At 47.1% G+C, this 27,903-nt stretch overlaps 1 protein-coding gene across 11 annotated transcripts in view; it reads left to right on the plus strand.

Moving 5' to 3' along the window:
• The window catches only part of OXNAD1 (oxidoreductase NAD binding domain containing 1), a 45,723-nt gene extending 22,481 nt beyond the window's left edge, over positions 1–23,242 (plus strand). For all 11 annotated transcript variants that reach the window (XM_065943493.1, XM_065943494.1, XM_065943488.1 and 8 more), the window contains 5 exons: positions 3,320–3,426; positions 11,867–12,008; positions 21,100–21,342; positions 22,099–22,207; positions 22,875–23,242. In XM_065943493.1, the coding sequence (XP_065799565.1) occupies positions 3,320–3,426; positions 11,867–12,008; positions 21,100–21,342; positions 22,099–22,207; positions 22,875–23,029 (756 nt within the window). In that variant the 3' untranslated portion in view covers positions 23,030–23,242. The remainder of the gene's footprint in view (positions 1–3,319; positions 3,427–11,866; positions 12,009–21,099; positions 21,343–22,098; positions 22,208–22,874) is intronic.
• The last annotated feature ends 4,661 nt before the right edge of the window (positions 23,243–27,903 follow it).

A 27,903-nucleotide genomic window follows, 5' to 3' on the forward strand; every position in this document is an offset into this window, starting at 1 on the left:
GCGATAAGAGGAAGGCTGAGGCGGAAATTTGTGCGAGGAGAGTGGGGCTCCTGGCTCGGTGGTGGTGGGTGAGCGAGGGGAGGAGACGGCATGAGGGGAGCTCATAGAGCTGGCTCCTGCATCAGGGATGAGCCCAACTGTGTGTGCCTGTGCCTGGTGTGGGGTTGACATGCTGAGTTCTGGGTGGATCCAGAACGGAAGCCCCGGCGGCGGGAGGCGGCTGCTTTTACAGGCCCCTGGGGGAGGTACAGCCTTCTCTACCTCGACCCCGCCGAGGCCAGTCCCAGGCTCCAGAAGGGTTGTGGAAGGAAGGAGTGTGGTGGGTTTAGTTGTGCGTGTCAGTGACTTTGCCGTCAGGACAGAGCTCTCAGGCGGCCAAGAGCCAGACAGGCCTGTTGTGACTCTGGACTCAGCCATGCCCGAGTGATCGTGAGCACGTTACTGAACCTTTCTGTTTCCTCTTCCGCACAATGGAGGGTAACAGTCCTGTCTCTTGGGGTGGAATGTAGTTATCCATATTAGCTGAGTGAATTAAGGTGTGTTAACATGTACTCCAGAACCTGGAGTGCACCTGTGCTAGATACCTCTCAGATGTTGGCTGTCGTAACAGAGAGTGTAGCTGTGAGCCGACAGTTGGCTGAAAAGGAATGCCAAGTTGGGGTGAAGGGACAGTAGCTTTGGGAGTGCTTGAGGGCCTTGGCCCCAAGGTGGAAAGCAAGCCGGGGTGAGGCTCCTGGTGAGGAATGGGAGGAGGAGCAAAGAAGGGGCAGGGGGACCAGGTCAGGGAGGTGGGGGGGATTGGGGGAGTTCAGTGTCCCATGTCCCAGGCAAGGAGGAGGCCTTAGGATGTGGAGAGGAAGTTGGCAGCATCCGATTAGGAGAGATCAGGGAGGCTGAGAACTGAGACTGGGTGTTGAGTTTGGTTGTTGGAGAAGATGCCCACTAGCCCTGGGGCAAGTCATGGGAGGGGGGATGTCACGGGACAGGGGACATCACGGGAGGGGGAAGGTCACGGGAGGGCAGCAGCCAGGTGATCGTGGGCACCGAGAGCATCCAGGGGGCAGGGAAGGTTCTGTTGGATGAGAGTATTGGTAGATTCTGGGGTTAAAAGCTGGATTTCTAAAATAAAGACAGTATGGCTTTAAGTTGGTTCTAGCAAAATAACATGTAGGCTGTGGTTCCAAGACCACCATGCTGTCCGTGAGAACAGCCTCCTGGGTTTGGGTGCTCGGTCTTTGAGGCCCTGTGTGGCGGCAGCAACAACGTGACCTGTGCAGTGGTGCAGGGATCAAGTGTAAGATTGCCTTGTAATAACAGATACATACTGGTAGGCTTGTTACCATTAATGTGGTAAGATACAGTAAACGCTTACTGAGCACTTACTGAGGGGCAGCAGTGTTACTCACACAGGCTTTGCATGAGTTGCATGTTGAAGCCTCCTGCCAACTCTGAGGGACGAACGCTGTTCCTCTCACCAGGCTGAGGGGCTGGGCTCACTCGTGTGCCGGGGCTCATACCGCAGGTCCGTGGTGGAGCCAGGCTGCGGTAGCCTGCACTGTGGCTGTGGGACCTGTGCTGCAAACAGCCATCCTCTGCTGCTTCCTCATGTTGGCTGAATTGTTACAGACGGGCCGTTGGCATTGGGCATCATGTCTGATGAATCGGGAGTCTGGGGGGCAGGCTGGGTGAGCTGAGTGAGGCAGTGTTCCAGGCAGGGTGGGTGGGGCTGGGATCACAGAGGCACAGGTGGGGGCTCCACAGGGCAGAGCTACCCCGCTTACTCTCAGGTAGACGAGAGAGGGCCGGTGAGTGCTGAGAAAGGTCCTCAGGGGCAGGGATTTTACAGGAGGATGAGAAAGCCAGCACGTTTTCAGAGGTGTTTTGCAGTGAGGGAGATCACCAGCATCTGGAGAACTTTCCTGTGGAATTTTAGGAATTGTCTCCCACTGCTTGTTTGACTAGACTTGGTCCTACTGGAGAGAAGGGGCTGGATGAGCTCTCATTCGTTGGAGGGACTGATGCTGAAGCCGAAGCTCCAATACTTTGGCTACCTGATGTGAGGAGTCGACTCATTAGAAAAGACCCTGATGCTGGGAAGGATTGAGGGCAGGAGGAGAAGGGGACGACAGAGGATGAGATGGTTGGATGGCATCACCAATTCGATGGACATGAGTTTGAGTAAGCTCCGGGAGTTGGTGATGGACAGGGAGGCCTGGTGTGCTGCGGTTCATGGGGTCGCAAAGAGTCGGACACAACTGAGCGACTGAACTGAAACAGGCTCACATTAGCAGGGGCGGCCCCCTGACCTTGACAGAGCCCCGGGGTGCCCCCTGGTGGAGCTGAGAAGGTAACACAGGCAGAAAGGCTGTGTTTGGACACCTGCTGCTGATGGGATTTGCTGCCAAAAGTGGAGCGGTAATCTTAGGAGGCGGGGAGAGTCTTATTGTCTTCTCTCTGCTGTGGTGAAAAAGTCCCAGCTCTGGGAGGAAGAGAAGAGACCCAAAGGTGGAAGAAACGAGGAATGTCAGAAGTAGAACCATGTGGAGCTTGAGGAACGTGGGGTATGGATGACACTGAACTGAGGAGGGCCTGACTCAGGCCTGTTTAGAATTTTCTGAAAATCAGACACGTCATTTAAAACAGTGCTTCTCCAGCAACCTGTAGCAAAAGTCTGTTTTCGTTGCTGTTTGAAGGTTGTGAACTGTTTATATCTTGTAAAATACAATAAAAATGAACTGGAAAAGATGAAGAAAGCAAAGACACAGGGAGTACACATCCAATTTGTTGTCTGTTGTCAGAGTCAACAGAAACACAGTTTACTCTTCGAGATTGCTAAACAAAAAGTTTCTAAGTGTTTGCTTTTCATTTCCAAGTCAGCTTGACTTGGACTTTGGCAGACTCAGTACAAACACAGGCTTGTGACTGACCGTGACTCATTAACATGCTTGCTCCAGAGCACTGGGGTGGCAGGCAGGGCCTCACGGGGCTGGGGGACACTTTTTCCAGAGACCCCAGCCTGGTGCTGGCACAGGCTGCACACTCAGCAAATACGCACCTGTTAAACAGTCCCCTTAAGAGACAGTTTTTATACGCAGAATAAAATTCAGTGAGTATGACAGCAAGTCTCCCAAAGTAGTTGAAATTCGTTCATCTGGTGGTAGGCAGAATTCTGAAGCAAAGTATGCTCTACCTTGTTTTGCAATTTTTGAAAACCACATCTTTGTAAATTAAAAAAAAAAAAAAATCTAGTTACTAGAAAGCCATTTTGTTTCTGAGTTGAGCGCCCCTAACCTCAGCCAGCATCGTCTTTTGGTTCCAGGTCGTTTCCGCAGCCAAGGTGTGTGGAGTGGCCAGCGAGTCCCCTTTGGTGAAGAGGCTCCGCCTGCTCGTTGCCGATAAAGACTTTTCTTTTAAGGCCGGCCAGTGGTAAGTGGCTCTTCTGTGTCCTCAGCGTGAGTGTCCAAGGTGCCATCAGACACCAGAGCTGCTTTTTCTTTCTAGAAAGGCTTCTGTGACTACTTTTTCTCCTGGGAAGAAGAATTCTAGGGCGTCTCCCTTCAGCCTGATACTCTTCCTGGCATGGAGAACCTGATTCCTTTCCTAGCCTCAGGTCCCCCCTTGGTTCTGAGCCTTGGAGCCTCTCATTGTAGATGAAAGTTGCTTCCTTGAGTTTTCCAGAGGGAAACAGAGTGGCTAGTCATAGTCCGGACCCGGTAACTCTGACAGTGATTCTCTTCTGCAGGACTGGCTGCCGACAGAATGCACTGCAGTCGTCCCCTCTGCTTCACTTACGTGTTGCTGTGGGTGGATACATTTTTAAATTATCAGCCTTTATGTCAAATGCCTAGTAAATGCATGAGTCTGAAACTGGTTATGGCAATCAGTCTCCTCACAGAAGTGCCCGCCGTCTCGCCTGAATTCTGCAACCCTCGCACCTTGTCTGGGTTGAGTTGAAATATCTTGCCTAATTTGTTATCAGAACATCCCCCCAATCGGACCCAGCCCGCATCACTCTCATGACCGAGGGCTGGTCGTTGTGCTGATGGGAGCAGCCCAGCTGTCCCAGTGTTCCCGCGAAGGGCTTCACTGAGCGGCTCTGGAAGTTGGATCGTAAACGCAACCCGCATTTCCTTAGGAAAGGTGTGTTTGGGTGTCTGTTTCCTTTATTTAAATCCAGCATTCATTTCTAAATGAGTTTCTGGCATGTCAATCTTAGTCGTCTTTCTTAGGAGCCACTTGACTAATTTTGGCAGTCCATCTGGAAATGTGGTTTTGTTAGGAGGAGGATGTGTGATAATAGCAAGAGTTAGCAGGCTTGTGTTAATAGTTTGCTTTGAATTTAGAACCAGAAAACAAGATGCTGATTGCAATAATTTGCGCTTGTGAAGCAATTTACTGCAATCTTTGCACATGTTCAGTGATACATATTAAGTGCATTTGGGCTGTTTTGAGGGTGGGGGCAGTTGGCAACGTTTTTACCCTTCAAAACTAGTTTAGCAGTTATTGCCTTGAAAAGTGCAAACTTCAATTATGAGGCTCTGTCTTTCGACGTTTCCCTTCCGGGGAGGTGTCTGTGTTCTGTGCACAGCGTTCTCTGTGTGCCTTCCGCTTGGAATGGTGCCAGCTCTGACCCCGGTGTCCCGATTAGAGAAAGCTTGTGCCTGGTTATCCTGCTGCTCCCGCGGTGTGCATGTGAGTATGGTAGCACATGCAAACTGTAGTTATCTCGTAAGAAGACGGCATTGCCTAGCGCTATGCACAGATTAGGGTCTCCCCATGCGCCACGGTGGAAGACTCCTCAGGGTGGGTGTCGCATAGGCAGTGTCACTGAATGGGTCTGGTAAGCCCATCCATGCGGGCGCTGGTTCAGTGCACGCTGGGCAGAGGGCCGGCGTGGGGTGGGGGTCAGCCCCAGCTGGTCCGTGTTCCCTGCCAGGCGAGTCCATCACTTGTCCCTGGCACCCGGACCACTTCTGTAAAAGGCTGCTGCCTTGACACCGCCTCTCCGCACGGCTCTGAACGCTGTGAGCCCTTTGGCTATGTGAGGTGGTGGGCACTGCTCCGTCGGCCCTGTCGCCGGGATGGCCCTCTCGGCCCTCACCCCACATGGCACTCGGGGGGCGGGAGGGAGAGTGGATGTGGCTGCCATGCGCTTGCGGGGTCAGGGTGGTTGGAGTGAGAGCAACTGGAGGTGAAGGGGAGGGCGCCCGCTGGGCCATGATCCACGATCCACGTCCCTGGACTCATGAGCAGTGGCCCCTGCTGACGCCTGCCAAACTCTGAAGGGAGGCGCAGAGCCGCCTCTGAGTGCGCAAGTGCATGCTCTGCGGCCTTGGGCCCTGACCCATGGGTGGACACTCCAGCCTGGACCAGGGATGGTCTCCCGGGGCTGTTCGCTGCTGTGGTGCGTTCTTCCTGACCCTCTGGAAGAGACTGCTTCCTGTACTGGGAGACCGCTCTCAGAGCTCACGCCATCCCATCCAGAGAGAGAGGCCGAAAGGGAGAATTCCTTCCAACCCGTTTCCCGCACGAGCAGAGCTGACCCTTCGGGGCTTCTCCCACCAGGAGCTCATGGCTTAGCACGTAGCTCCCTGGGGAGTCCTGCGCTGGACCTTGCTCTGCGCTGGACCTTGCTCTGCGCTTCCCCGACAGAGGAGGGGAAGGATGGAGCTGGGCGTGGCCCCAGTGGTCTCCCCTCGCCTGTGAGTGCTCAGGGCTGCCAGGTTCAGCGGTGCCGGTGCTGTGAGCGGGTCCGTCCCGGGGGCTGTGTCACGGTCCCAGTCTGCTGCTCTGCCTTCCCACCTGCCGACTCTGCCTTCCCACCTGCCGCTCTCCCTTCCCACCTGCTGGCTCTGCGAGGTGGGCGGCTTCCTTTTTGCTCTGGGGTTAGATTTCCATGTCCTTGAAGAGGAAAGAGTAACACGTCGGTGTTGTAGGATGTGTCTGGCATTTGGCACAGTGCCTGATGTTTCCTTTATGCATGTTTTTGGTGTCTGTTGTGGCCAGTGCTTTGCTCAGGCCGTCAGAGAGCACCTGTGCTGGTGAGGTCCTCTGAGGAGTGAGGTCCCGGGGACAGACTAAGCGCCTCGCTGGCCTCCCGGGCACCGAGGCCACTGTGGGGAGAGCAGCCGGTCTGTGAGGAGTGGGCGGGCGCACAACGCTGGTGCAGTGCTTGCCCCCCGCCCGGGCTGTGTGCACAGCACACCGGGGATCAGGCAGCGCGTTTCTGAGTGGGGCAGGCTGTGTCTCTGACTTCATACGAGATAGCAGAATTTCATGCTTGAAAGTGCTTGGGGTAATGAGGTGAGTGGAGCCAGGTTAGAGAGCTAGGACTCTGCCCCGCCTGCCAGCAGGGCAGCTGCACTGCAGACTTAAGCACTACGTCATCCGCCGGACTCATAGGACCCGGACTCACAGGACCCCGTGGGGGAGGTGCCGCGTTCCTGGAAGTCTTTGTGCAGATGGTGTCCTCCTCTGCTGCCTGTCTGATGAGCACTGTCTTTCAGGACTCCTCTGTGAAGTCTTTCCTGATTCCTCCTGGTGGAATTAACTTCTTTTTCCTCCCCTCCCCATGTCCCTTCCACCCCCAAGCAAATTAAAAAAAAAAAAAAATGCAGTAGCTTTATTAGTATTTTCCTGATAAAATCGGGATCACACATATTGGAGCTAAGTAGAAGCCTGCACTAAGTATGGTACTTCCAGACCCATCTCAAGTGATGAACGTTCTCTCCCAAGCTGATTTTTTTCGTAGCCCTGCTGCTTCTTTGCTGACTACACTAGTGCGCAGTCGTGTCTGACTCTCCGCGACCCTTTGAACTGTGGCCCACCAGGCTCCTCTGTCCATGGCATTCTCCGGGCAGGAATACTGGAGTGGGTTGCCATTTCCTCCTCCAGGGGGTCTTCCCGACCCAGGGATTGGGTCAGACCCAAGGAGTCTCCTGTGTCCCCTTTATTTCAGGCAGATTCTTTACCTGCTGAGCCGTCAGGTTAATCTTCCTCCCATTAGGGAGGTATGTGAGGGCGGGAACCAAGACAGACTTAAATCTTTACCGCCAGCACCAGCCTCCTTGCCTGTACATGGTCAACAGATGCTGTCCATCATGTATGCGGAGGAGGGCAGCTGAGAGCTGGGATCTCAGGGTGAAGCATGGTCACTCGGCTGTGGCTCGTGTGCCTGCTGTGTGCTGGGCCCTGGGGCGGGACAGGGCTGCCAGGTGTCACCTTAGACATGGATATGCATGCTTCGCTGCAGAACGAGGCCCTTTGTCTGTGCTCTTCATGTACTCACTGTGAAGGACATCCTTTTTAACAGGGTGTGTGTGTGTGTGTGTGTCCAAAACTTTTTCTTTCTTGGAAAGATGTTTTACTAAATATGTATTGTGCATCTTTTCTTAAGCCTATTCAGATGAGGTTCTTCTGTAGCATTTCATGAAGGAGTCCTTTTTCCTAAAGGTGGAGGGTTTCCAGAGTTACTAGAGAAGAGGGATTCCCTGTCAGTTACCTGAGAAAAAGGTCTTTATCATCATCAAACAGCAGAGGGTGCTATAGTTCAGGAAATAAAGCAGCAAAAAATAGCTCAGAGATTAATTTTTTTAAACACAAACCTTTGTGTTTAAACATTCACCTTTGTGAATGGCTTTGGAAATGCCATTCACCTCTTCTCTGAAAGCATATAGCAGCGGTGTTAGTAAGTGTTAACTATAGTCTTTTAAAATTTGTATCTTGTCTGAAATGGAAAGGAAATTAAAGTGTTCATGGGAAAGAAGGAAGTAAATACAGGCGGAAATAACCTGGGGACCTTTTCTGGGGCACTTCCTGCCCAGAACTTGTTTTCTAAGGCTATAAAAAATGACCAGATACCTAAGGCCAGAGTTGAGAAGAGAACAGCTTCTAAGGCCATAGAGCAGATCAGGAGAGGACATCAAGTGCTTTTTCCTCCTGGGGGCGGGGGATGAGACTGTTGCCTTTTTTATTATACTGTCTGTCCTTCGCTGGCTGAGGAGCAGCTCTGATGGGTACATGAGTTTCCTGGATGTGGGGGTGGGAGTTCCCTGTGGTTCTCAGTTTCTAGTAGATTTCTCTTTCCTTGGTATATGACTTGATTTATTGCATTTCCTAGCACCCTCACCCAAAAAAAGTTTGTGGCCTGCAATTATTGATGGTTTGAAACTCACATGAGTTCTCCACTCTAGGAGAAGGCTTAGAAGCGAAGAAGGCAACTTGAGATTGTCAGGATTTAGGAGACTGCATTTAACTGAGTTGGTCAAGTGCCAGCAAGAGAGTTTTTGTTGCCTTCTTTTTCACATTTAAGAAACTTTTATCAAGATAAACGTATCATAAAATTCACCCATTTAAAGGGTACAGTTCAGTGATTTCTAGTATATTCACAGAATTGAATTCACAATATATTCTAGAATTGTATAGTGATCAGCCAGTCAACTTTCAGAACATTCTCATCATCCCAGAAAGAAACTCTGCCCTGAATATCATTCACCCCCCATCCTCACCCTTAGGCAACCACTGTTCTAGTTTCTGTCTTTTATGGATTTTCCTGTTCTGGACATTTTGTGTCAATGGAATTATGTAGTATGTGGTCTTTTTTTGTGACCAGCATCTTTAACTTCTTTGACTTCCCTGGTGGCTCAGACGGTAGAGTCTGCCAGCAGTACAGGAGACCCGGGTTCAGTCCCTGGGTGGGGAAGATCTCCTGGAGAAGCAAATGGCACTCTACTCCAGTACTCTTGCCTGGAAAGTCCCATGGACAGAGGAGCCTGGCAGGCTACAGCCCATGGGGTCGCAGAGTCCAACACGACTGAGCGACTTCACTTCTTTCACTTAACGCGTCTGTGTGTGGCATGTATCAGTATTTCATTCCACCTGTGAATGTACCGCCTTTGTTTACATATTCATCAGTTGGTGAACATTTAGGTTGTTTTGGAACTTTAGACTGTTATCAATAATGCTGCTGTGAACATTCATGTGCCTATTTTTAAGTGGATATGTGTTTTCTTTTTTCTTTAGTATATACCTCAGAGTAGAACTGCTGGTCACATCTTAACATTTTCAGGCACTGCCAAATTGTTCTCTAAAGTAGCAAGGCCATTTTACATTCCCATAAGCAGTGTATAAAGGTTCCAATTTCTCCAGATCCTCACTAACACTTGCCATTGTCTTTTTGATCAGCCATCCATCCAGGTGAGTGTGACGGGATGGTTCATTGTGATTTCGATTCACATTTCCCTAATAACATGAGGTTGAGCGTTTTCTCATGTACTTATTATCCATTTATGTATCTTCTTTGGAGAAATGCTTGTCCAAATCCTTTGCCCACTTTTAAAATGTGATTTTATTTAGTTTTTTGGCTGTGCTGGGTCTTTGTTGCTGCGTGGACTTCTCTCTAGTTTTGGGGAGCAGGAGCTCCTAGTTGTGGTGCGTGCGTTTCTCGTTGCGGAGGCTTCTCTTGTTGTGGAGCGCGGACTCCAGGGTATGTGGGCTCAGGAGCTCTGGCTCCCAGGCCCAAAGTTGTGACACACAGGCTTAGTTGCTCCCTGGCCCGTGGGATCTTCCCAGACCAACCTCCTGCACTGGCAGGCAGGTCCATTACCATGGAGCCGCCAGGGAGGCCTCCTTTGCCCATTCTTTGAATTTTCTTTTTATTACTATATTCTGTATACAAATTACTCGTTGGATACATGATTCAAAAATATTTTCTCCCATTCCAAGGGTCGTCTTTTAATTGTCTTGATGGTGTGTGCTACACATGAGTGTGTGGCACAGAGTTTTTCGTTTTACGCAGTCTAGTTTCTCCAGGTTTTCTTTGACCTCTGTGTTTTAGTGTCGTTTCTACGTAACTGGCCATGAAGTTACCCCTGTGTAAGTCTGAGTTTATAATCTTAGTGTTTATGTTTAGGGCTGTGATCTAACTGGGGTTAGCGTTTGTGTAGGGTATGAGGCAGGGGTCCAGCTTTATTCTTCTCTGGTCTAACTGGAGTTAGTGTTTGTAACTTTATCCTTCTCTGGTTCCTGTTCAGTTGTCCTAGCGCTTTTTTTTAAATGGAAGTGTAGTTGATTTTCAGTGTTATATTAGTTTCTCGTGTACAGCGAAGTGATTCGGTTATATGTGTGTGTGTGTGTTATTGCTCTTTTTCAGATTCTTTTTCCTTTATAGATTATTATAAAACCATCACCACTTACTGAAAAGACTCTTCTTTTGCATTAAATTGTGTTGGTAGCCTTGTTGAAAATCAGTTGACCAAAAATAAACTAAGTTTATGTTTTGATTCTCAGTCTTTTGCCATTGATACCTATACCTGTCCTAACACTAGTATCACAGTGTCTTCATTATTGTGATTTAAAATAATTTTGAAATCAGAAGGTGTGAATCCTCCAAATTTGTTCTTCTTTTTAAAGATTATTTTGATGATTCTAGGTTCCTTGAATTTCATATCAGTTTATGATCAACTTATCAAAGAAACCGGCTAGGGTTTGATAGGTATTGTATTAAATCTGTAGATCATTTTGGGAACTATTGCCATCTTAACAGTATTAAGTCTTCCAGCCCATGAATATAAAAAGCCTTTCTGTTTATTTAGATCTTGTTTCTGTTGGTTAGATCTCTTTGATTTTTTTACTAATGATTTTTTAAATAATTTAAAAAATTTTTTTTAATTTTTTTAATAATGATTTTTTTAATAACTTGTACAAAGTCTTACACTTGTGAAGTTTATTCCCAATTATTTTATTACTTTATTATAAGTAGGACTATTTTTCTTAATTTCACATTTAGATTGTTCATTGCTAGTGGGTAGAAATACAGTTGGTTTTTATTATTAATTTTATATAATGCAACTTTATTTGAAGTTATTTTTTAGTTCTTATATATTTATAGTAAATTCATTAGGATTTTCTATATATAATATTATGTCATCTGCAACTTCTTTCTGTTCGGTCTGGATGCCTCTTATTTCATTTTCTTGCATTTAATTGCCTTGGCTAGAATGTCTAGTACAGTGTTGAGTAGAATTGGTCAGAGCAGACATTTTTGCCTCATTTCTCTTCTTAGGTGGGGAATTTTAAGCCTTTCAGGGTTAAATATGATTAGATATTTTGTAATTTTCTTTATCAGGCTGAGGAAATTACCATTTATTCCTGGTTTGTTGCATATATTTATTTTGTAAGGGTGTTGAATTTTGTCAAATGCCATTTTTGCATCTGTTGAGATGATCACATGGATTTTGTCTTTTAATGTGTTAAGTGGTTTAATTCATTAATGATTTTCATATGTTGAACCAATGTTCCTGTGGATTTTGCATCTGCTTTCATAAGGGAGGTAGAGCTGTAGTTTATTTTCTTGTGATAGCTTTGTCTGGCTTTGGTATTAGACTAATACTGACATGATAGAGTGAATTGGAAAGTGTGTTTTTCTGTTTTGGGGGGAGGTATTTGTGAAAGATAAGCATTAATTCTTCTTCAAATGTTTAACATAGTTCACCTCTGCTGCCATCAGGACTTATCCTTGTGGGAAATTTTTAAATTGCACTAATTCAGTCCATTTATTGTGGATCTGTTCAGATTTTCTGCTTCTTCTAGAGTCCAGTTTGGCAGTTTGTGTTTTTCTAGGAACGCATCCATTTCATCTGAGTTAGCCAGATTTTTGTCTTACAGTTATTCATAGGATTCCTTTATAATCTTTTTTATTTTTTTGGTAGAGTTGGTGATAATATCCCATCTTTCATTCTTGATTTTAGTAATTTTATTTTTTTTCCTTTTTTCTTAGTCATTCTAGCTAAAAGCTTGTCAGTTTTGTTTACCTTGTTACCCACTGTAAAGTGTTAATGATAGTTAATTTATTTGCTTTTCTTTTTAGGGTTGATTTCTTTATCCCAGGAGTCTCTGTGGTTGGTGGGTTCTCAATATACTCCAGCCCTAGACTGCTGGAACAAGAGAGAATGATAGAACTGGCAGTGAAACATACAAACCACCCTCCTGCTCTCTGGATTCACAATCAGGTGAGCAAACCTCTGTTTAAACTTGGAGATCTGGGATCTGTGTCTCACAAAATTCAGCTCACTTAATCCACCTAAGGAACCTAGGCTTGGGTGCAAAGGGTCCACCCTCACAAAGAGCTCCCTTCCAGCCAGAACTCAGGTTCCAGAAGGGTTACAGGTGCAGCATGTTTGTTTATTTATTTAGTACTTTTTGGTCTTGCCACATGGCGTGTGGACTCCTAGCTCCCTGACGAGGGAAAGAACATGCACCCCATGCAGTGGAAGGGTGGAGTCTTAACCCCGGGTCCACCAGGGAAGTCCCCAAGAAGCAGAATCGTTCTGATGCACTAAAGGATGATGCAAAGATACCCTGGGGTCTGGAAATTCCTTCTGGGTCAGCAAACAGCATTCAGTTGAATCCTACTTTAGACTTAAAGCATTTTACTTTATATGTAAGGTTTTGAAAATTGGCTCTCTGGGTGTCTTGTCAGTGGTGATTCTATAAATCAGATTATTTTGTCCTCACTGTCCTAAATGAAGGGAATTAAGCTACCATTCTTTCATTATTTGGGGGGGAAACGATCTCTGATTACATACGTTTCCTGCCCAGACCTGAGCACTGCTAAACCCGTGGTGTGGTTGCCTCTCCATTTCAGTCTCTGGGAAGCTCTGCACTCATGACTCTGTGGAGTCTGCATTTGCTGCTAATAACTCACGGTTCACCGTGGGGCTCAGCACGGCCCTATGCGGCTCCACACATCTGCTAGAATTCTCATAATAAAGAGTGAACTCAGAAAAGATCTGTCTTCTTGCTTTTTGATCCTTTTGATCCTTGTCTTTTTTTTTTTTTTTTTACTACCATCCCCTTCATTTCTGGAGTGTGCCTTCTTTACTTACCAACAGTCTACATCCCATCCCAGGCACTTTATTCTCCTCTCTACCAGAAAGGAGAATGGGTGCGTACCTACTCAGTCCTTAAATCTTGTCTGACTCTTTGCGACCCCATGGACTGTAGCCCACCCACCAGGCTCCCCTGTCCATGGGATTTTCCAGGCAAGAATACTGGAGTAGGTTGCCATTTCCTCCTTCAGGGGATCTTCCTGACCCAGGGACTGCACCTGGATATCCTGCTTTAGCAGGCGGATTCTTTACCACTGAGCCACCTGGGATCACAAAACAGAGTGTGCTGTACTGCAAATATTGTAGATACAGACAAACTGATTTTGAAATTTATATGCAAGAGAAAAGAAACTAGGATGGCAAAAGCAGTTTTAAAAAAGAAGCCTAAAGTATGAGGAATCATACTGCTCAAATTTAAGATTAAAATAAGGCTACAATAATCAGTACAGTATAGTATTGGTGAAGGAATAGGCATACAGATCAAAGGGACAAATTAAGGTGTTCAGAAATAGATTGACACATACAACCTTTTGAACTTTGACAAAGGTGCTAAAGAAACTCAACGGAGAAGCAGTGACCTTTTCAACAATCAGTGCTGAGTAGTTGTCTGTCCATATGCAAAAATAAAACAGAGAGCCCTGACCTAAATCTCACACGTTATATTCAAAATTAAAATATGTTTTAGGTCTAAGGTGTAAAATGTAAAACTATAAAGGTTTTAGAAGACATAGGAAATATTCTGGACAGCAGCATAGGCAGATAGTTCTTAGACATGACACAGAAAGTGAGATCCATAAAAGGGAAGGTTTATATATTGGATTTAATCAAAACTAAACATTTTTTTTTTTCTGCAAAATACCCTATTAACAGAAGTTTTAATAACAAGCCACAGCCTGTGAGAAAGTGTTTGCACTTTAGATAGCCAACAAAGAACTTGTATCCTTGATATATGAAGAACTCAAAAGGCAGCAAAAAGGAAGCAAACCTAATTTTTAAATGGACAAAGGATTGAACAGACACTGTTCAATCTTTGCTAAAAAGGATATAAAGATGACAAATTAGGAGTGAAACGACAGTCCACATCATTCATCATTAGGGAAATGCAGGTTAAAACTATATCTAGTGGGATACATCTGCAGACCTATTAGAACATCTCAGATTTAAAGTGTCAACCATAGCAAGTGATGCCAGCGACGTGGAGCAACTGGAACTCTTATGTTGCTTATGGTGTCAGCAGGAATGCAAGGGCTACAGCCGTTCTGGAAATTATTTCTGCAATTTCATATGAAACTAAAGACACACTTCACCACAGTACCTAGCAGTATGACTCCTGGGTGTTCATTCTAGAGAAGCAAAAGAATTATTCATACAGAAATCTGAATCTGAATGTTTATAGTGGTTCTAATCATAGTCCTCAAAAACCAGAAACAATCCAAACATCCCTCAGCAGGTGAATGGGTGAAGGAACTGTGATACATTCATATAATGTACAGGCAGACCTTGTTTTACTGTGTTTCACCTTACTACACTTTATAGAAAATTGTGTTCTTCTATAATTGAATGTTTGTGGCAGCCCTGTGCTGTTAGATGGTTATTAGCATTTTTTTAGCAATAAAGGTTTCTTTATATGAAGAAAATTTTTTTATTGTCATTTACAATATTGTATCAGATGTCCAGCAGTGGCTCAGCTATTCATATATGCATATAAGTTGTTTTTCAGATACTTTTCCATTATAGGTTGTTATGAGATACTGAATATAGTTCCCTGTGCTATATAGTAGGTCCTTGTTCACTGTCTTCATTATAGGTGCATGTATGTTAATCCCAAACTCCTAAAGTATCTCTCCCTCTGCTTTCCCCTTTGGTAACCTTGAGTTTTTTTTTTACTGCCATCCTCTTCATTTCTGTTTTGTAAATACGTTTTTTTTTTTTTTTTTTTTTGGTATCATCTTTTAGACTTCATATGTGATTATATAGTATTTGTCTTTCTCTGTCTGACTTACTTCACTTAATATGACAATCTTCAAGTCCATCCATGTAGCTTCAAATGGCATTATTTCATTCTTTTTTATGGCTGAGTAGTAGTCCATTGCATTTGTGTACTGCATTTTCTTTATCCATTCATCTGTTGATGGACAGTTAAGTTGTTGCCATGTCTTGGCAATTGTGAATACTGCTGCTATGAACATAGCGGTGCATGTATCTTTTAAAATTAGAGTTTTCTCTAGATAAGCCCAGGAGTGGGATTCTGGGATCATATGGTAACTCTATTCTTAGTTTTTTAAGGAACTTCCATGCTGTTCTCCATAGTGACTGTGATTATCAGTTTATATTCTGACCAACACCCTCTTTAGTATTTCTTATTTGTAGACTTTCTGGTGATGGTCATTCTGACTGGAGTGAGGTGAGGGGGGGTCCTCATTGTAGTTCTTTGATTTGCATTTCTCCAGTAATCAGTGATATGGAGCATCTTTTCATGTGCCTATTAGCCATTTGTACATCTCTTTGGAGAAATGTCTGTTTAGGCCTTCTGCCTGTGTTTTAATTGTTTTTTTCTTCTTTTTTTGTATTAAGCTGTATGATCTGTTTGTATATTTTGGAAATTAAACCCTTGTTGGTAGCAGCATTTGCAAATACTTTCCCGTAGTCTTTATGTTTTTCTTTGCTATGCAAAGGAAAGCTTTTAAATTTAATTAAGTACCATTTATTTATTTATTTATTTTATTTCCCTTACTCTAGGAGATAGATCCAAGAAAATATTGCTGCGATTTCTGTCAAAGAGTAGCCTATATTTTCCTCTAGTTTTATAGTATCTGGTCTTAACATTTAGGTATTTAATCCATTTTGAGGTTTTATTTTTCTGTATGGTGTTAGAGAATGTTCTTATTTCATTCTTTTACATAACAACTGTCCAGTTTTCCCTGCACCACTTTAGTAAAGAGACTGTCTTTCCTCCACTGTGTATTTTTGCCTCCTTTGTCATCGATTAAGTGGCCATAAGTGTGTGGATTTATTTCTGGGCTTTCTGACCTTTTCCTTTGATCTATCTGTCTATGCCAGTACAAAACTGTTTTGATTGCTATATCTTTGTATTAATAGTATAAAGTATTTTTAGATTAAGTTATGTACATTGTTGGTGTTTTTAAGACACATTGGTATTGCACACTTAAAAGACTGAAGTATAGTGTAAGCGTAACTTTTATGGGAAACCTAACAACAGCTGTGATCTGCCACGCGGCCCAGTGATAAAGAACCTGCCTGCCAGTGCAGGAGATGCAGGTTTGATCCCTGAGTCAGTAAGAGCCCCTGGAGAAGGGAATGGCAGCCCACTCCAGTATTCTGGCCTGGGAAAATTCCATGAACAGGGGAGCCCACGGGGTCACAGAGTCAGAGATGACTGAGCACGCACAGGCAAGCATGCTTGATTTCAGTACTTTATGGCAGTGGTCTAGAACCGAATCTGCAGTATTTCCCAGGTCTGCCTGTATTTATTATTCAGCAGTAAAAACAGATAAGCTGTCGATGCACACAGCAGCGTAGGTGAATCTCAGGGGCGTTATGTGCGTGAAAGAAGCCAGTCTCATTTATGCTACAGTCTGGAATACAAAAATACAGCTGTAGAAACAGATCAGTGCTTGATGGGCTAGAGCGGGGAAGGGTGGGAGCAGAAAGGGATAGCAAAGTGGAGCTTGGGGCGCTGACGGGACTGTTCAGTATCTTGCTTTTGGTGGTAGTTGCGCTTCTCTATGTTTGTGTTAAAATTCATTGAACTGTGTAACAAAAAAAAAAATGTTACTAGAAGATAATTTTAAAAACTAAAAGATTTCTAAACCTACAGCAGCATTAAAAATATATTCTTAGGTTTTACATGGCACGTTGTGTAAGTTTAGACACATTTCCAGCTGCTTGCCTTGGCGTTTCCATTGTAAATGTATCCTGTCACATTTTTACCCTTTGAACTTCTGTGTCCTTCCTTTGGTGTGGCCTGGGCTACCTCATTCCTTTTTTGATTCCTTTTGGATTTTCCCCTATACTATCTCCAGGTTGTATCCTGAGCTGTTAACACACGCCCTGGGGGCGGGAGCTCAGTGTTAAAGGAGCTCGGCCACCCCGACCCTGCAGTACCACGGTCCCCTCCGGCCGTTGGCCGCCCACGTGACCTGGTCCTGGTCCATAGCTCCTTGCTTGGTTTCATGGCTCATTGACACTTCAGTGAAGGAACTTATTCTAAGAGGCTGCAGAAAATCTCCAAGTGGCATTGCTTGAATGCACATCCTAATTGTGGTGCCTGCTCCACTCTGCCCAGTGGTAGTTGCAGGCAGCCTTTATGAAGTCAGGTTTTTCTTGGAACTGTTCTCAGGTGGCTGTTTTCCTCCTGAGAATTTGTCTTTATTAAGCTATTAGAGTGGACAATAGAGGCGCGTGAGTGTCTGGGTGGCAGCAGGCTGCTCTGCTGGGACGTGGAATAAAGTGCCATAAACATCTTCCTTTATTTTATCTACTTTGGCTCAAGCTCTTGGCAGGGTAAAGGGTTCTAGACAGCTATTGTGTGCTGGGCTCCAGTTGCTGTGAAAAAGTTGTTTATTTCACAAGTAGAAAATCTATACCCAGATTAGATACATTTTCGTGTAATTGGAGGTAATGTCCCTTTACGCGCTTCAATTTTATACTCTACAGTACCTTTAAGTCTCGTGTTCCTGCTACCCTGGCGGTTTTTATTGATCAACAAAAGACAAAGATGGCTTTTGATTCCTTCCAGATGCTAGCAAATTAGCAGATAGGTCTCCTGAAGATCATCTTGTCACTAAGGATACGACAGGCTTCTTGAGTATTATCTTTCCCTGTGGCACGTTTTCTTGCCAACTTTAGGGTTGAAAATACTCTGGTTTCTAAAAACAATAACCTAAAGGCTTTGCTTGTCATCACTAACCACGCTGAAGGTGACTGTTGGATAGAATGTCTTCTCTCCTGTTTCTTAGCCTCTTCTACTCTTCTATTCTTACAGATAAAGAGAAATATATAGGCAAGCAAGAAGGGGAGGGGGGTTAGAGAGGGATTAACGCCACTGTCGTCATTAGGTTGAGCCTCTTCTTGTTTCTATTTTTGAGACTTGTAAGGAAAAGGAGCATTTTAAAAGCACATGGTAGCTAGTGTTGCAGTTCCTAGATTTTAGTTATTCCTAATGGAATGTGGCCTTGCTGCTAATTTCTTCTGTCAAGAATGAAAACCCACTTACTATCCTTCATGTAAAAATCTCCTATATATTTAAAATAGTTAAGAATAGTTAAGTTCAGTTACCACCCCCCCACCCCCCACTCAGAGGGAGGATTTCCATTCATTTAGCAGTTCTTGACCAAATGATTTTCATTTTTTCTTTGATTTTTTTTCTAAATTTTAACTCTTTGAGTGATAGAGCCACAAATTAAATTCATATCAAAAAGTACTTACTGCGTACTTGTCGGGCAGGGTGCTGGGTGAGTGCTCAGGGTTGGTCTTCAGAATCCTTAGGAGGGAGTCCACTCAGTTGATTTGATCAGGAATGCTCCTAACATAGGTTTCTTGATTCCTTTGGTGACAGGAGAGAAGGAGGCAGGCACCTCTGTGTCTCTTCTTCTGTTACAGCCCCGTGACCAGAACACCCTCCACGTGGCACTTGCTGCCGAGGGCCTCCCCACGGTGTCTTGCGATGCCCACTGCACCCCGGGGGCAGTGAGCAGGCCGAGGGCAGGGGCCCATTGTCCAGGTGCGGAAGCAGAGGCTCTGAGGAGGGCATGGGCTTGCTGACTCATAGTGACCCCTCGGTCAATGTGTTTTTCTCCTAACTAGGGGTTCTCAACACAGCCAGATCCAGTGCCTTCTTCCATTTCCGAAATGAAATTCAGAGTTCATGTAATCAAAGTACATTAAAAAAAAAAGAAAACATCATCAGTTCAGTTCAGTCGCTCAGTCGTGTCCAACTCTTTGCAACCCATGAACCGCAGCACACCAGGCCTCCCTGTCCAACAGGGAGCCCACCACGGAGCAGCTCCCAGAGCCCACCCAAACTCATGTCCATTGAGTTGGTGATGCCATACAACCATCTCATACTCTCTCGTCCCCTTCTCCTCCTGCCCCCAGTCCCTCCCAGCATCAGGGTCTTTTCCAATGAGTCAGCTCTTTGCATCAGGTGGCCAAAGTACTGGAGTTTCAGCTTCAACATCAGTCCTTCCAATGAACACCCAGGACTGATCTCCTTTAGGATGGACTGGTTGGATCTCCTCGCAGTCCAAGGGACTCTCAAGAGTCTTTTCTAGCACCACAGTTCAAAAGCATCAATTCTTCGGTGCTCAGCTTTCTTTATGGTCCAACTCTCACATGCATACATGACCACTGGAAAAACCATAGCCTTGACTAGACGGACCTTTGTTGGCAAAGTAATCGCTCTGTTTTTTAATATGCTGTCTATAATACAAAGTATAATACAAAGGAGAAGCAAAGGAAAGTGATCCATAATCAGACTGTGCTTCAGCATAGAAATGGTGAGTGACATGAAAGTCACTCAGTCATGTCTGACTCTTTGTGATCCCGTGGACTATACAGTCCATGGGATTCTCCAGGCCAGAATACTGGAGTGGGCAGCCTTTCTCTTCTCCAGGGGATCTTCCCAACTCAGGAATTGAACCCAGGTCTCCTGCATTGCAGGGGGATTCTTTACCAGCGGAGCCACAAGGGAAGCCCAGGAAATGGTGGGGCATGTCTAAACTAGAAGGTAGCATGAGGCATTTGGTCAGGTTTCTTCTCCTCAGCATAGAATCACCATGTGTGAATACTTGTCTGCAAATGCAGATGGCGCACAGCCATCGCCTGGCTACAGGACCACCCATGTGTGCTGCACACTCAGGTGTGGTTTTATAGAACAGTGAACATGCTTGGTAAAGTTCTGGACACAAACCATACAGTCTACATGGCGGTAACATTCTGGAAAATTCAGGTGGTGTTCAGTCAGTTCAGTTCAGTTGCTCAGTCGTGTCCAACTCTTTGCAACCCCATGAATCGCAGCACGCCAGGCCTCCCTGTCCATCACCAGCTCCCGGAGTCTACCCAAACCCATGTTCATCGAGTCAGTGATGCCATCCAGGCATCTCATCCTCTGTCGTCCCCTTCTCCTCCTGCCCCCAGTCCCTCCCAGCATCAGGGTCTTTTCCAATGAGTCAGCTCTTCGCATGAGGTGGCCAAAGTACTGGAGTTTCAGCTTCAGCATCAGTCCTTCCAATGAACACCCAGGACTGATCTCCTTTAGGATGGACTGGTTGGATCTCCTTGCAGTCCAAGGGACTCTCAAGAGTCTTCTCCAACACCATAGTTCAAAAGCAGGTGACGTTAGATCCATGCAAATACTGTTTTCAGTTTTTTTAATAAAATGAGTTAGGGTCTAGTCTCAGATCCTTGTGAACTGGTTTTACCTACATGAACGTCCCGTGGATCGTTCAGAAAGACATCATGCAGGGCAGCCCCTGTGTGTTGCAGATCGTGGTGTGCTGTCAGACCGGCTCTCTGCCATTTGTTGTATCTGCTGATTTCCGTGGTTTGAGTGCCCCCCAGAGGGCTGGCATCAAACTACCAGCAGAAACTGGCCCATGGAACTCCTGCCGGTTTAGCTGTCTGCTTAGTAGGAGCAGCTTTGGGACACCCCTGACCTCACATCCAGCATCTCAGGCCCCGCCCTCTAAATGCCACCTGGGTCCCTCAGATCCTGGTTACAGCCTCCAGAATGCCGCCCTTGGGGCAGCATGCCCCCCTGGAGAGCCAGCGCGTGCAGTCCCAACAGTCACCCTGCTTTAGGTGTCCTCACCCAGGAGCAGCCCCTTGGCCTGCAGGGGTGGGAGTGGTCCTCACCTCATGCTTCCAGGCTGTCCCCTGGGCCCAGGGCCTCTCTGCACAAGCCAGCTAGTTCATCACCCGGGAAGTCAGCATGTGGCAGAGTCCCTGAGGCAGGACTCCTTGTCTGCATCCGGCGTGGCTGTGCTGCCTGCATCACGAAGGTGGACGCGCAAACGGCCTGGGGAACGTGCGAGTGGAATCGGTTCATGGCCCCACAGCAGCTGTGAGTGAGTGACGATGGCCTAGAAAGCGATAGACGCGCCGGGGGCAGACGCTCAGCCTTACTACGGGCGAGCGTTTGGTGTCAGGCCTTTGCCACAGAGGACTGAAGGCTCTTCTCTGTCCCCTGCAGTGCACCCTGGACTCCGAGGTGGCTGTCAGAGTCGGGGGGGAGTTCTTCTTCGACCCGCAGCCCACGGACGCCTCCAGAAACCTCGTGTTGATTGCAGGAGGCGTTGGGATTAACCCCCTGCTTTCCATCCTGCGGCACGCGGCCGACCTCCACAGAGAATGGGCGAGCAAGGGGCGGGGGTATGAGATGGGGACAGTCAGACTGCTCTACAGCGCAAAAGACACCAGCGAGCTCCTGTTCAAGGTAGGGAGCAGCGTGTGTCTCGATTAGCTGGGCGTGAGCAGGCTCGTGGCCCGGGCCTGCCTTCTCTGCATCGCTCTTCTCTGCAACAGTTCAAGCCAGAGGCTTGAAAGGCTGAGCCCTGTTCAAGTGAGAATTAACCAACGCATCCTATCCTGCCCAAAACTATTAAAAAAAGCTAGTGCTAAGGAGCCTCCCAGTGCAGTCACAGAAGAGGGCGGGTCTGGTGGGCTTAAGTCTGGAGGTGGGTGAGCAGAAAATTCAGCCTGCCTCTGGGGCTTCCCAGAGGGTCAGGAGGCCTACAAGTGGGCCTGGGTGCCCCAGGAGTAGGTGAGACCCAGCTCAGTGTGTGAAACCCCCATCGGCGCATCTGCAGGAACCAAGTCCATCTGACAGGAGAAGGCTTTCGCTCTGGGTTGCTTTGCAGCTGCAAGGATGAACAAAAGAACAGAAACAGTTAAAAGACGCAACTGTGGTCAGTGAAACTGCTGCTTAATTGCCCACGGCTGAGAGAAAAAAGCAAAAACTCCTGGAGAGTTAGTAATATGCTTGTTAGCATATTCAGATTTCAATTAAAGGCAAATAGCCCCCCGCACTCAGATTGCTCTGGCCTGCCCGGCTGCAAACAATGTCTCTCTAAGTGGAGAGCCGAGCAACGGACGTGTGCAGAATTGTCAGTGGAGCGTCGGCGTCCGGGGGGTGCACATCTGTTTTGATTTTTTAAAATTGTCGTGTGACCAAATACGTTTGACATTCCAGAAAAATATCCTCGATCTAGTAAATGAATTTCCTGAGAAGATTGCATGCAGTTTCCATGTTACAAAACAGACTACACAAATCAGTGCAGACCTCAGACCATACATCACGGGTGAGTCTCCTAAAAGGTATTTTCTAAAAGGTATTTTGACTGTCTCCATGCCATTACTGTGTGGACGTACCAGTTGGTTGAGTGTAAATGCTTTATTGTTGGGAGTTTCTGGCTAGGAATGTCACTACCTGGGGGATTGAGAGATGATTCATCATGGAAACATAAAGAGAGATTAGTTGTGTTCACTTATTATATACAGATCTCCTGCTGCCTATATTAAAAATTTATTTTCTGCATTTTTTTCGGGGATCTTTGCGTCATTGCTGTAATAATGCATACAGAGAATTTATCCTCCGGCTTTGACTGAATCAGTTCCATTTGCCATTAATAGTCATTTAAATTTCTCGTGGTTTCCCCTCCTGGAAGGATTTCTCACAAAGCAGTTTAGTTACTTTGCTGAAGGCAGTTTTGAATCTGTCCCAAAGACCAGCATGCTGCCTGGCCCTGTCTGGAGAGTTCATGGTGACCAGTTGCCCGCGTTGCTCGCTGTGGCTTCAGGAAGCCTGGAGACATGCTGTCCGCTGGGGTCCAGCATGGATGACTCAGGGCGAGACCTCTGGGCCCAGTTAATGAAAATAAACTCTGTTGCCGAGCTGTGGTCGGTCCTTCCCCCTTTCAGTACAAACACATCTGGCTTAACTTGGTGTTTATTCTGTGCTTTCGGCAGAAGGAAGAATAACGGAGAAGGAGATAAGGGATTACATTTCGAAAGAGACCTTGTTCTACATTTGTGGTCCACCTCCCATGACAGACTTCTTCTCCAAGGAGCTGGAGAGCAGCCGCGTCCCCAGAGAGCACATCTGCTTTGAGAAGTGGTGGTAGGGGCGGGCGGGGCTGGGAGAAGGAGGCAGACAGAGGTCCCCAAGGCCTGACACTCAGGATGCTCTGTGGTTCGGGCCCATGATTTACCTCTGCCCACTCTTATTTTTTAAGGCTGTGGACTCTGACCAGTTGGAGAAACAAGAAAAATCAGCTGACAGACTTAAATGATAAATTGTTGCCAAAACTTCATTAATTAAACTGATTTTTACTACATTGACTTTCTCTTATGAATGACTGATTTCTCATGGTGTACCTTCAATTGGTCAATATGTATTTTATTTCCCCTTAAGGGAAAAAAGACACATCCTTCAAACATATGAAAATACAGGTTTTGTGTGTGAAATGTAGGTTCTTTAAATTATTTGACAGCCACCTATGTGTCTTTTGTTGAATAAACTTAAATGTAATTTCATTTGAAATTGTTTCTGTTTAATGTCTTAGTTTACTTTCTTGTGGCCTGTAGCCACCTTTGTTCAGACTGTTAAAGTTGGGTTTGGAAATAGGAAGCTGTTAGGAAAACTGCTTTAGGGTATTGAATGTCCAGTGTATTTGCTTTGTGTTAATGAATATCTGAAGTATGTATCCTGACTGAGTTTCTTCTCAGATGAAACCTTTTCTGAGGCCCGTGTCTTGGCTGTCTGTCTCAGCACCCACGTGGGAGGCGGCTTCTCTTTCAGGACCAAGGCGACGATGAGTGCTGTGTCCTCTGTGATTCTACCCTCAGTGGCTGGGCTTGACGGGCTGTGGACGTGTACTCAGGATTGATCAGGGGGTGCAGAGCTGATTCCAAGTCCTGCTGCTCGGCCTCGTATTTCATTCTTTGGCCAGGGTTGTTCCTGGCGTCGCAGCTTCTCGCATACCTGTTGAGTGGCTGAAAGAGAGCAGCTACCATTTAAGCTCTTGCTAAGCCTGGGGTCAGGAAGTGGTCCCCAGAGTGTGTGGAAAGAGTGGAGGGCCTTATTCAAGGCTGCTCTGGGGGAACCGCTAGAAAGAAGACTGTACTCCTTATCTTTGTGTAGATTTTTAAAAATCTGAGAGAATTCCCCAGGCTTAGGGCAGACGTTCTTTTCTGTGACAAGGACTGCGGCCGGCTTCTTGGAGAACCTCATGAGGCGTGTGCGGTCTGGGAAGAGAGGCAGACCAGTGCTGGAGGTGTAGGGACCATGGGGGGTTCAGTCCTCAGCTGAGGAGAGAGGGCAGGGGCCTTTCTCCTCTCCAGGCAGGTCTCGGGGACTCCAGGGCGTAAACATATCATTGATCTGTGGGGCCTCGTGATGGCTGGCATCACCGCACTAGCTTCGACTAGGATGTTTTGAATTTTGTTATGTTTTAAGCAGAGATCGTTGGTCACCTATTTCAATCCCAGATTTGATTTCACTAGGAGCAAAGAAGAACTAAAAAGCGTCTCATTGAAAGTGAAAGAGGAGAGTGAAAAGGTTGGCTTAAAGCTCAACATTCAGAATAAGATCATGGCATCCAGTCCCATCGCTTCATGGGAAATAGATGGGGAAACAGTGGCTGACTTTATTTTTGGGGGCGCCAAGATCACTGCAGATGTTGACTGCAGCCATGAAATAAAAAGACACTTACTCCTTGGAAGGAAAGTTATGACCAACCTAGACAGCATATTAAAAAGCAGAGACATTACTTTGCCAACAAAGGTCCATCTAGTCAAGTCTATGGTTTTTCCAGTGGTCACGTATGGATGTGAGAGTTGAACTATAAAGAAAGCTGAGCACCAAAGAATGGATGCTTTTGAACTGTGGTGTTAGAGAAGACTCTTGAGAGTCCTTTGGACTGCAAGGAGATCCAGCCAGTCCATCCTAAAGGAAATCAGCCTGAATATTCATTGGAAGGACTGATGTTGAAGCTGAAACTCCAATACTTTGGCCACCTCATGCGAAGAGCTGACTCATTGGAAAAGACCCTGATGCTGGGAAGTATTGAGGGCAGGAGGAGAAGGGGACAACAGTGAATGAGATGGTTGGATGGCATCACTGACTGAATGGACATGAGTTTGAGTAAACTCCGAGAGTTGGTGATGGACAGGGAGGCCTGGTGTGCTGCGATTGATTGGGTCCCAAAGAGTCGGACACAACTGAGCAACTGAACTGAACTGAGGAGCAAAGGGGGACCTGTGACCCAATGGGAACGTCAGGGTCCGTTTAGGGCGGTGATCGGCAATGTTCAGAGGTGGAGGGCACACAGGGAGCTCTGGCTCCTTGGAGCCCTGAGTCAGGAGGCCCCGAGTGTCCAGGCCGCAGGCTGGGCCCGAGGGCCGCGCAGTCAGGAGGCCGAGGAGCAGGTGAGGGGAGGGGCGGGGATCGTGGTGGCGCGCTCCGCCCTGGCCCTGGCAGCCCTGGGAGGAGACGCCCAGTGCACAGGGCTGTCCCGGGCCTTTCTGTGCCCGCCCAGGGGTGCTGGGGCGTCTGCAGCACGGCCTGGGGCAGGCTGTCAGAGAACAAGGGCTGCCCGCCCTGGGGCGCCCAGCTCTGCCCGGCACAGCTGATGCGAGTCTCGGTGCTGGATCCGTGGTCTCCGAAGTCTCACCTCCGGGACCAGAGGCTGTCTCATTCACCAGAGCCTTGGGTAGATGTTCATTGAAAGTGAAAGTGACAGATAAAGCTGCTGACATGGACATCAGAAGGGGATAGAAAGAGTACCCACCCCCACTGTTTTAAGCAGGGCATTGGATACTTCTCAGCTAACTGCTGAGAATAGAGAAAAAGAATACCTTGAGGTGGTAAGAGCTCCCCCAGACCCTCCCCCAAGGCAGACATCCTGAGATAACCATCGGAGACTAGCCAGGGAGAACAGGTCCTGGGCTGTGTCATCAGGGGAACAAGTCTTGAGAAACAGGTCCCCAGGCAAGATTTGCTACAATTACAGCCTTTAACAAAGAGCCTGAGAAAAGCATTTCCATGAGTGAGACCTTGTGCAGTATTATCCTTAGGTCCTAAAGAAAGGCCAGCTCTCAGGCAAGACCCACTGCTGCACACAGCTTAAGGAAAACATGAGTGAGAATGTTCACCTCCTCCTGGAAGAGCCCCAGACTCCCGCCCTGAGTTAACTCTCACCAGCTGCTCGCTCCCTGGCACTGGCTGTAAACCCCTGCGGGGCCAGGTCATGACCTTTGCCTGCACGGCAGTTCCTTCCAGCTCTGTCCTTTCAGGCGATGAACATGGAATGGTGCTTCTGGTCCGCTGCTCAAGGATATCCGTTTGCCCTTGCCGGCCAGGATAGTCAGGATCCCCCTGGGAGCTCCTAGCTCCGTCTCGGGGAAGTCCAGCCCACGTGGCTTGGAACTGATGGCATGGTGGCTGAGAACGGCGGCTGGGGAGAACCCTGAGCCAGACTGCTTGGGTTCGCATCTCAGCTCCACCCTGCTCTGGGTGACCTAGAGCTCGTCGCTGACCTGCGCCATGCCCCAGGTTGTAATTACACAAGTGTGGGCACAGAATTGTGCCACCTCCCACTCGGGGCCGTTCACAGGACTGAAAGTGGTGGTCCACAGGGAGGGCTCAGCAGGGCAGTGCGTGAACCCAGCCTGCTGTATCCTCTCGTGTGGTGCGACTCTGCGTTTCCTTTTCCTGTTCAGGATGTGAGATGTGAGAGGCTGGACAGCCCGGGGTTCGCCCGCCGGCCTGGAGCCTGCCTGTGAGGAGGGCTCTGCCTTGTTCAGAGCTCTCCTGAACGTGAGATAGGCACTTAGTAGATACTTCTTACATGGGTGAGACGGCCTTCCCAGAGCTGGTGAACTGGGCCCTGTTTTTTTTTTTTTTTTAATTATTTATTGGCTACATCTGGAGAAGGCAGTGGCCACCCACCTCGGTATTCTTGCCTGGAGAGTCCCACAGGCAGCAGAGCCTGGCGAGCTACCATCCCTGGGGTTGCAAGGAGTCGGCCACGACTCAGCGACTACCACACACACACACTGGCGTCACCAGGTCTTAGCTGGGCTTCCCTGGAGCCTCAGCGGTAAAGAATCCGCCCCGCCCCCCTCCAGTGCAGGAGACGTGAGCTTGATCCCTGGGTTGGAAAGATCCCCTGGAGGAGGAAATGGCAGAGACACCAAAGTAGAGAAGGCAGTAGAATTAACTCTTATACATCCATCACCCACGTCATTGATTACCAGCATGCTCTGGTCTATTTTTGTCTGTCCTCAGTTTCTTGGGTTTTGATGTTTCAGGAGTATTTTGAAGCAAACCCTAGAAATCATAGCTTTAAATTCTTGAGCGGGTAACAGCCATATCACCTCAACATGACCATAAAGCTATTGTCATACCAGCACAAGTAACAATGACCGCTTACTAAGCTATTGTCATACCAGCACAAGTAACAATGACCGCTTACTATCGTCTGAGAGGTCATTGTTTTCCGTACATTGTTCTCCCCACATTGCCTTGAAGTCCACATCTCGCAATTCGGTTGGTGTCTCTTGTGAGCGTCTTTCAATCCACAGTCCCCTCTCCCCTCCCCACACGCATGTCCAGACACTTTGCTGAAGAAACCGGGTCGTCTGTCCTGCAGACTTTCCCACGTTGTGAACCCAGCCCGCGGTATCCTTCGGTGTGGCTGAACATGGCCCTCTGTGCTGTATGTCACATAAACTGGGAAGTAGGTCTGGAGCTTATTTACACTCAGACTCAAGATTTTTTTTTTCTTTTGCAAGGCCACATTGTGAGTGGTGTTACATATTTCTGTTGCATCCTGAGGTGGCACCTAATGTCTGTCCCGCTTTCAGTGTTTTTAAGATTGGTTGGTGGGTTCAGCTTTTGTCAGCCTGATTCCTCCGACTATAAAGTTCTCTGTCAGCCTTTCACCCAAGTTATCTTAGTAGCTGTTGATCTTTGTGTGCTATTTCATTAAGAACT

The sequence above is a fragment of the Muntiacus reevesi genome, chromosome 8, assembly GCF_963930625.1.
Source record: "Muntiacus reevesi chromosome 8, mMunRee1.1, whole genome shotgun sequence".
In the NCBI taxonomy this organism is placed as follows: domain Eukaryota; kingdom Metazoa; phylum Chordata; class Mammalia; order Artiodactyla; family Cervidae; genus Muntiacus; species Muntiacus reevesi.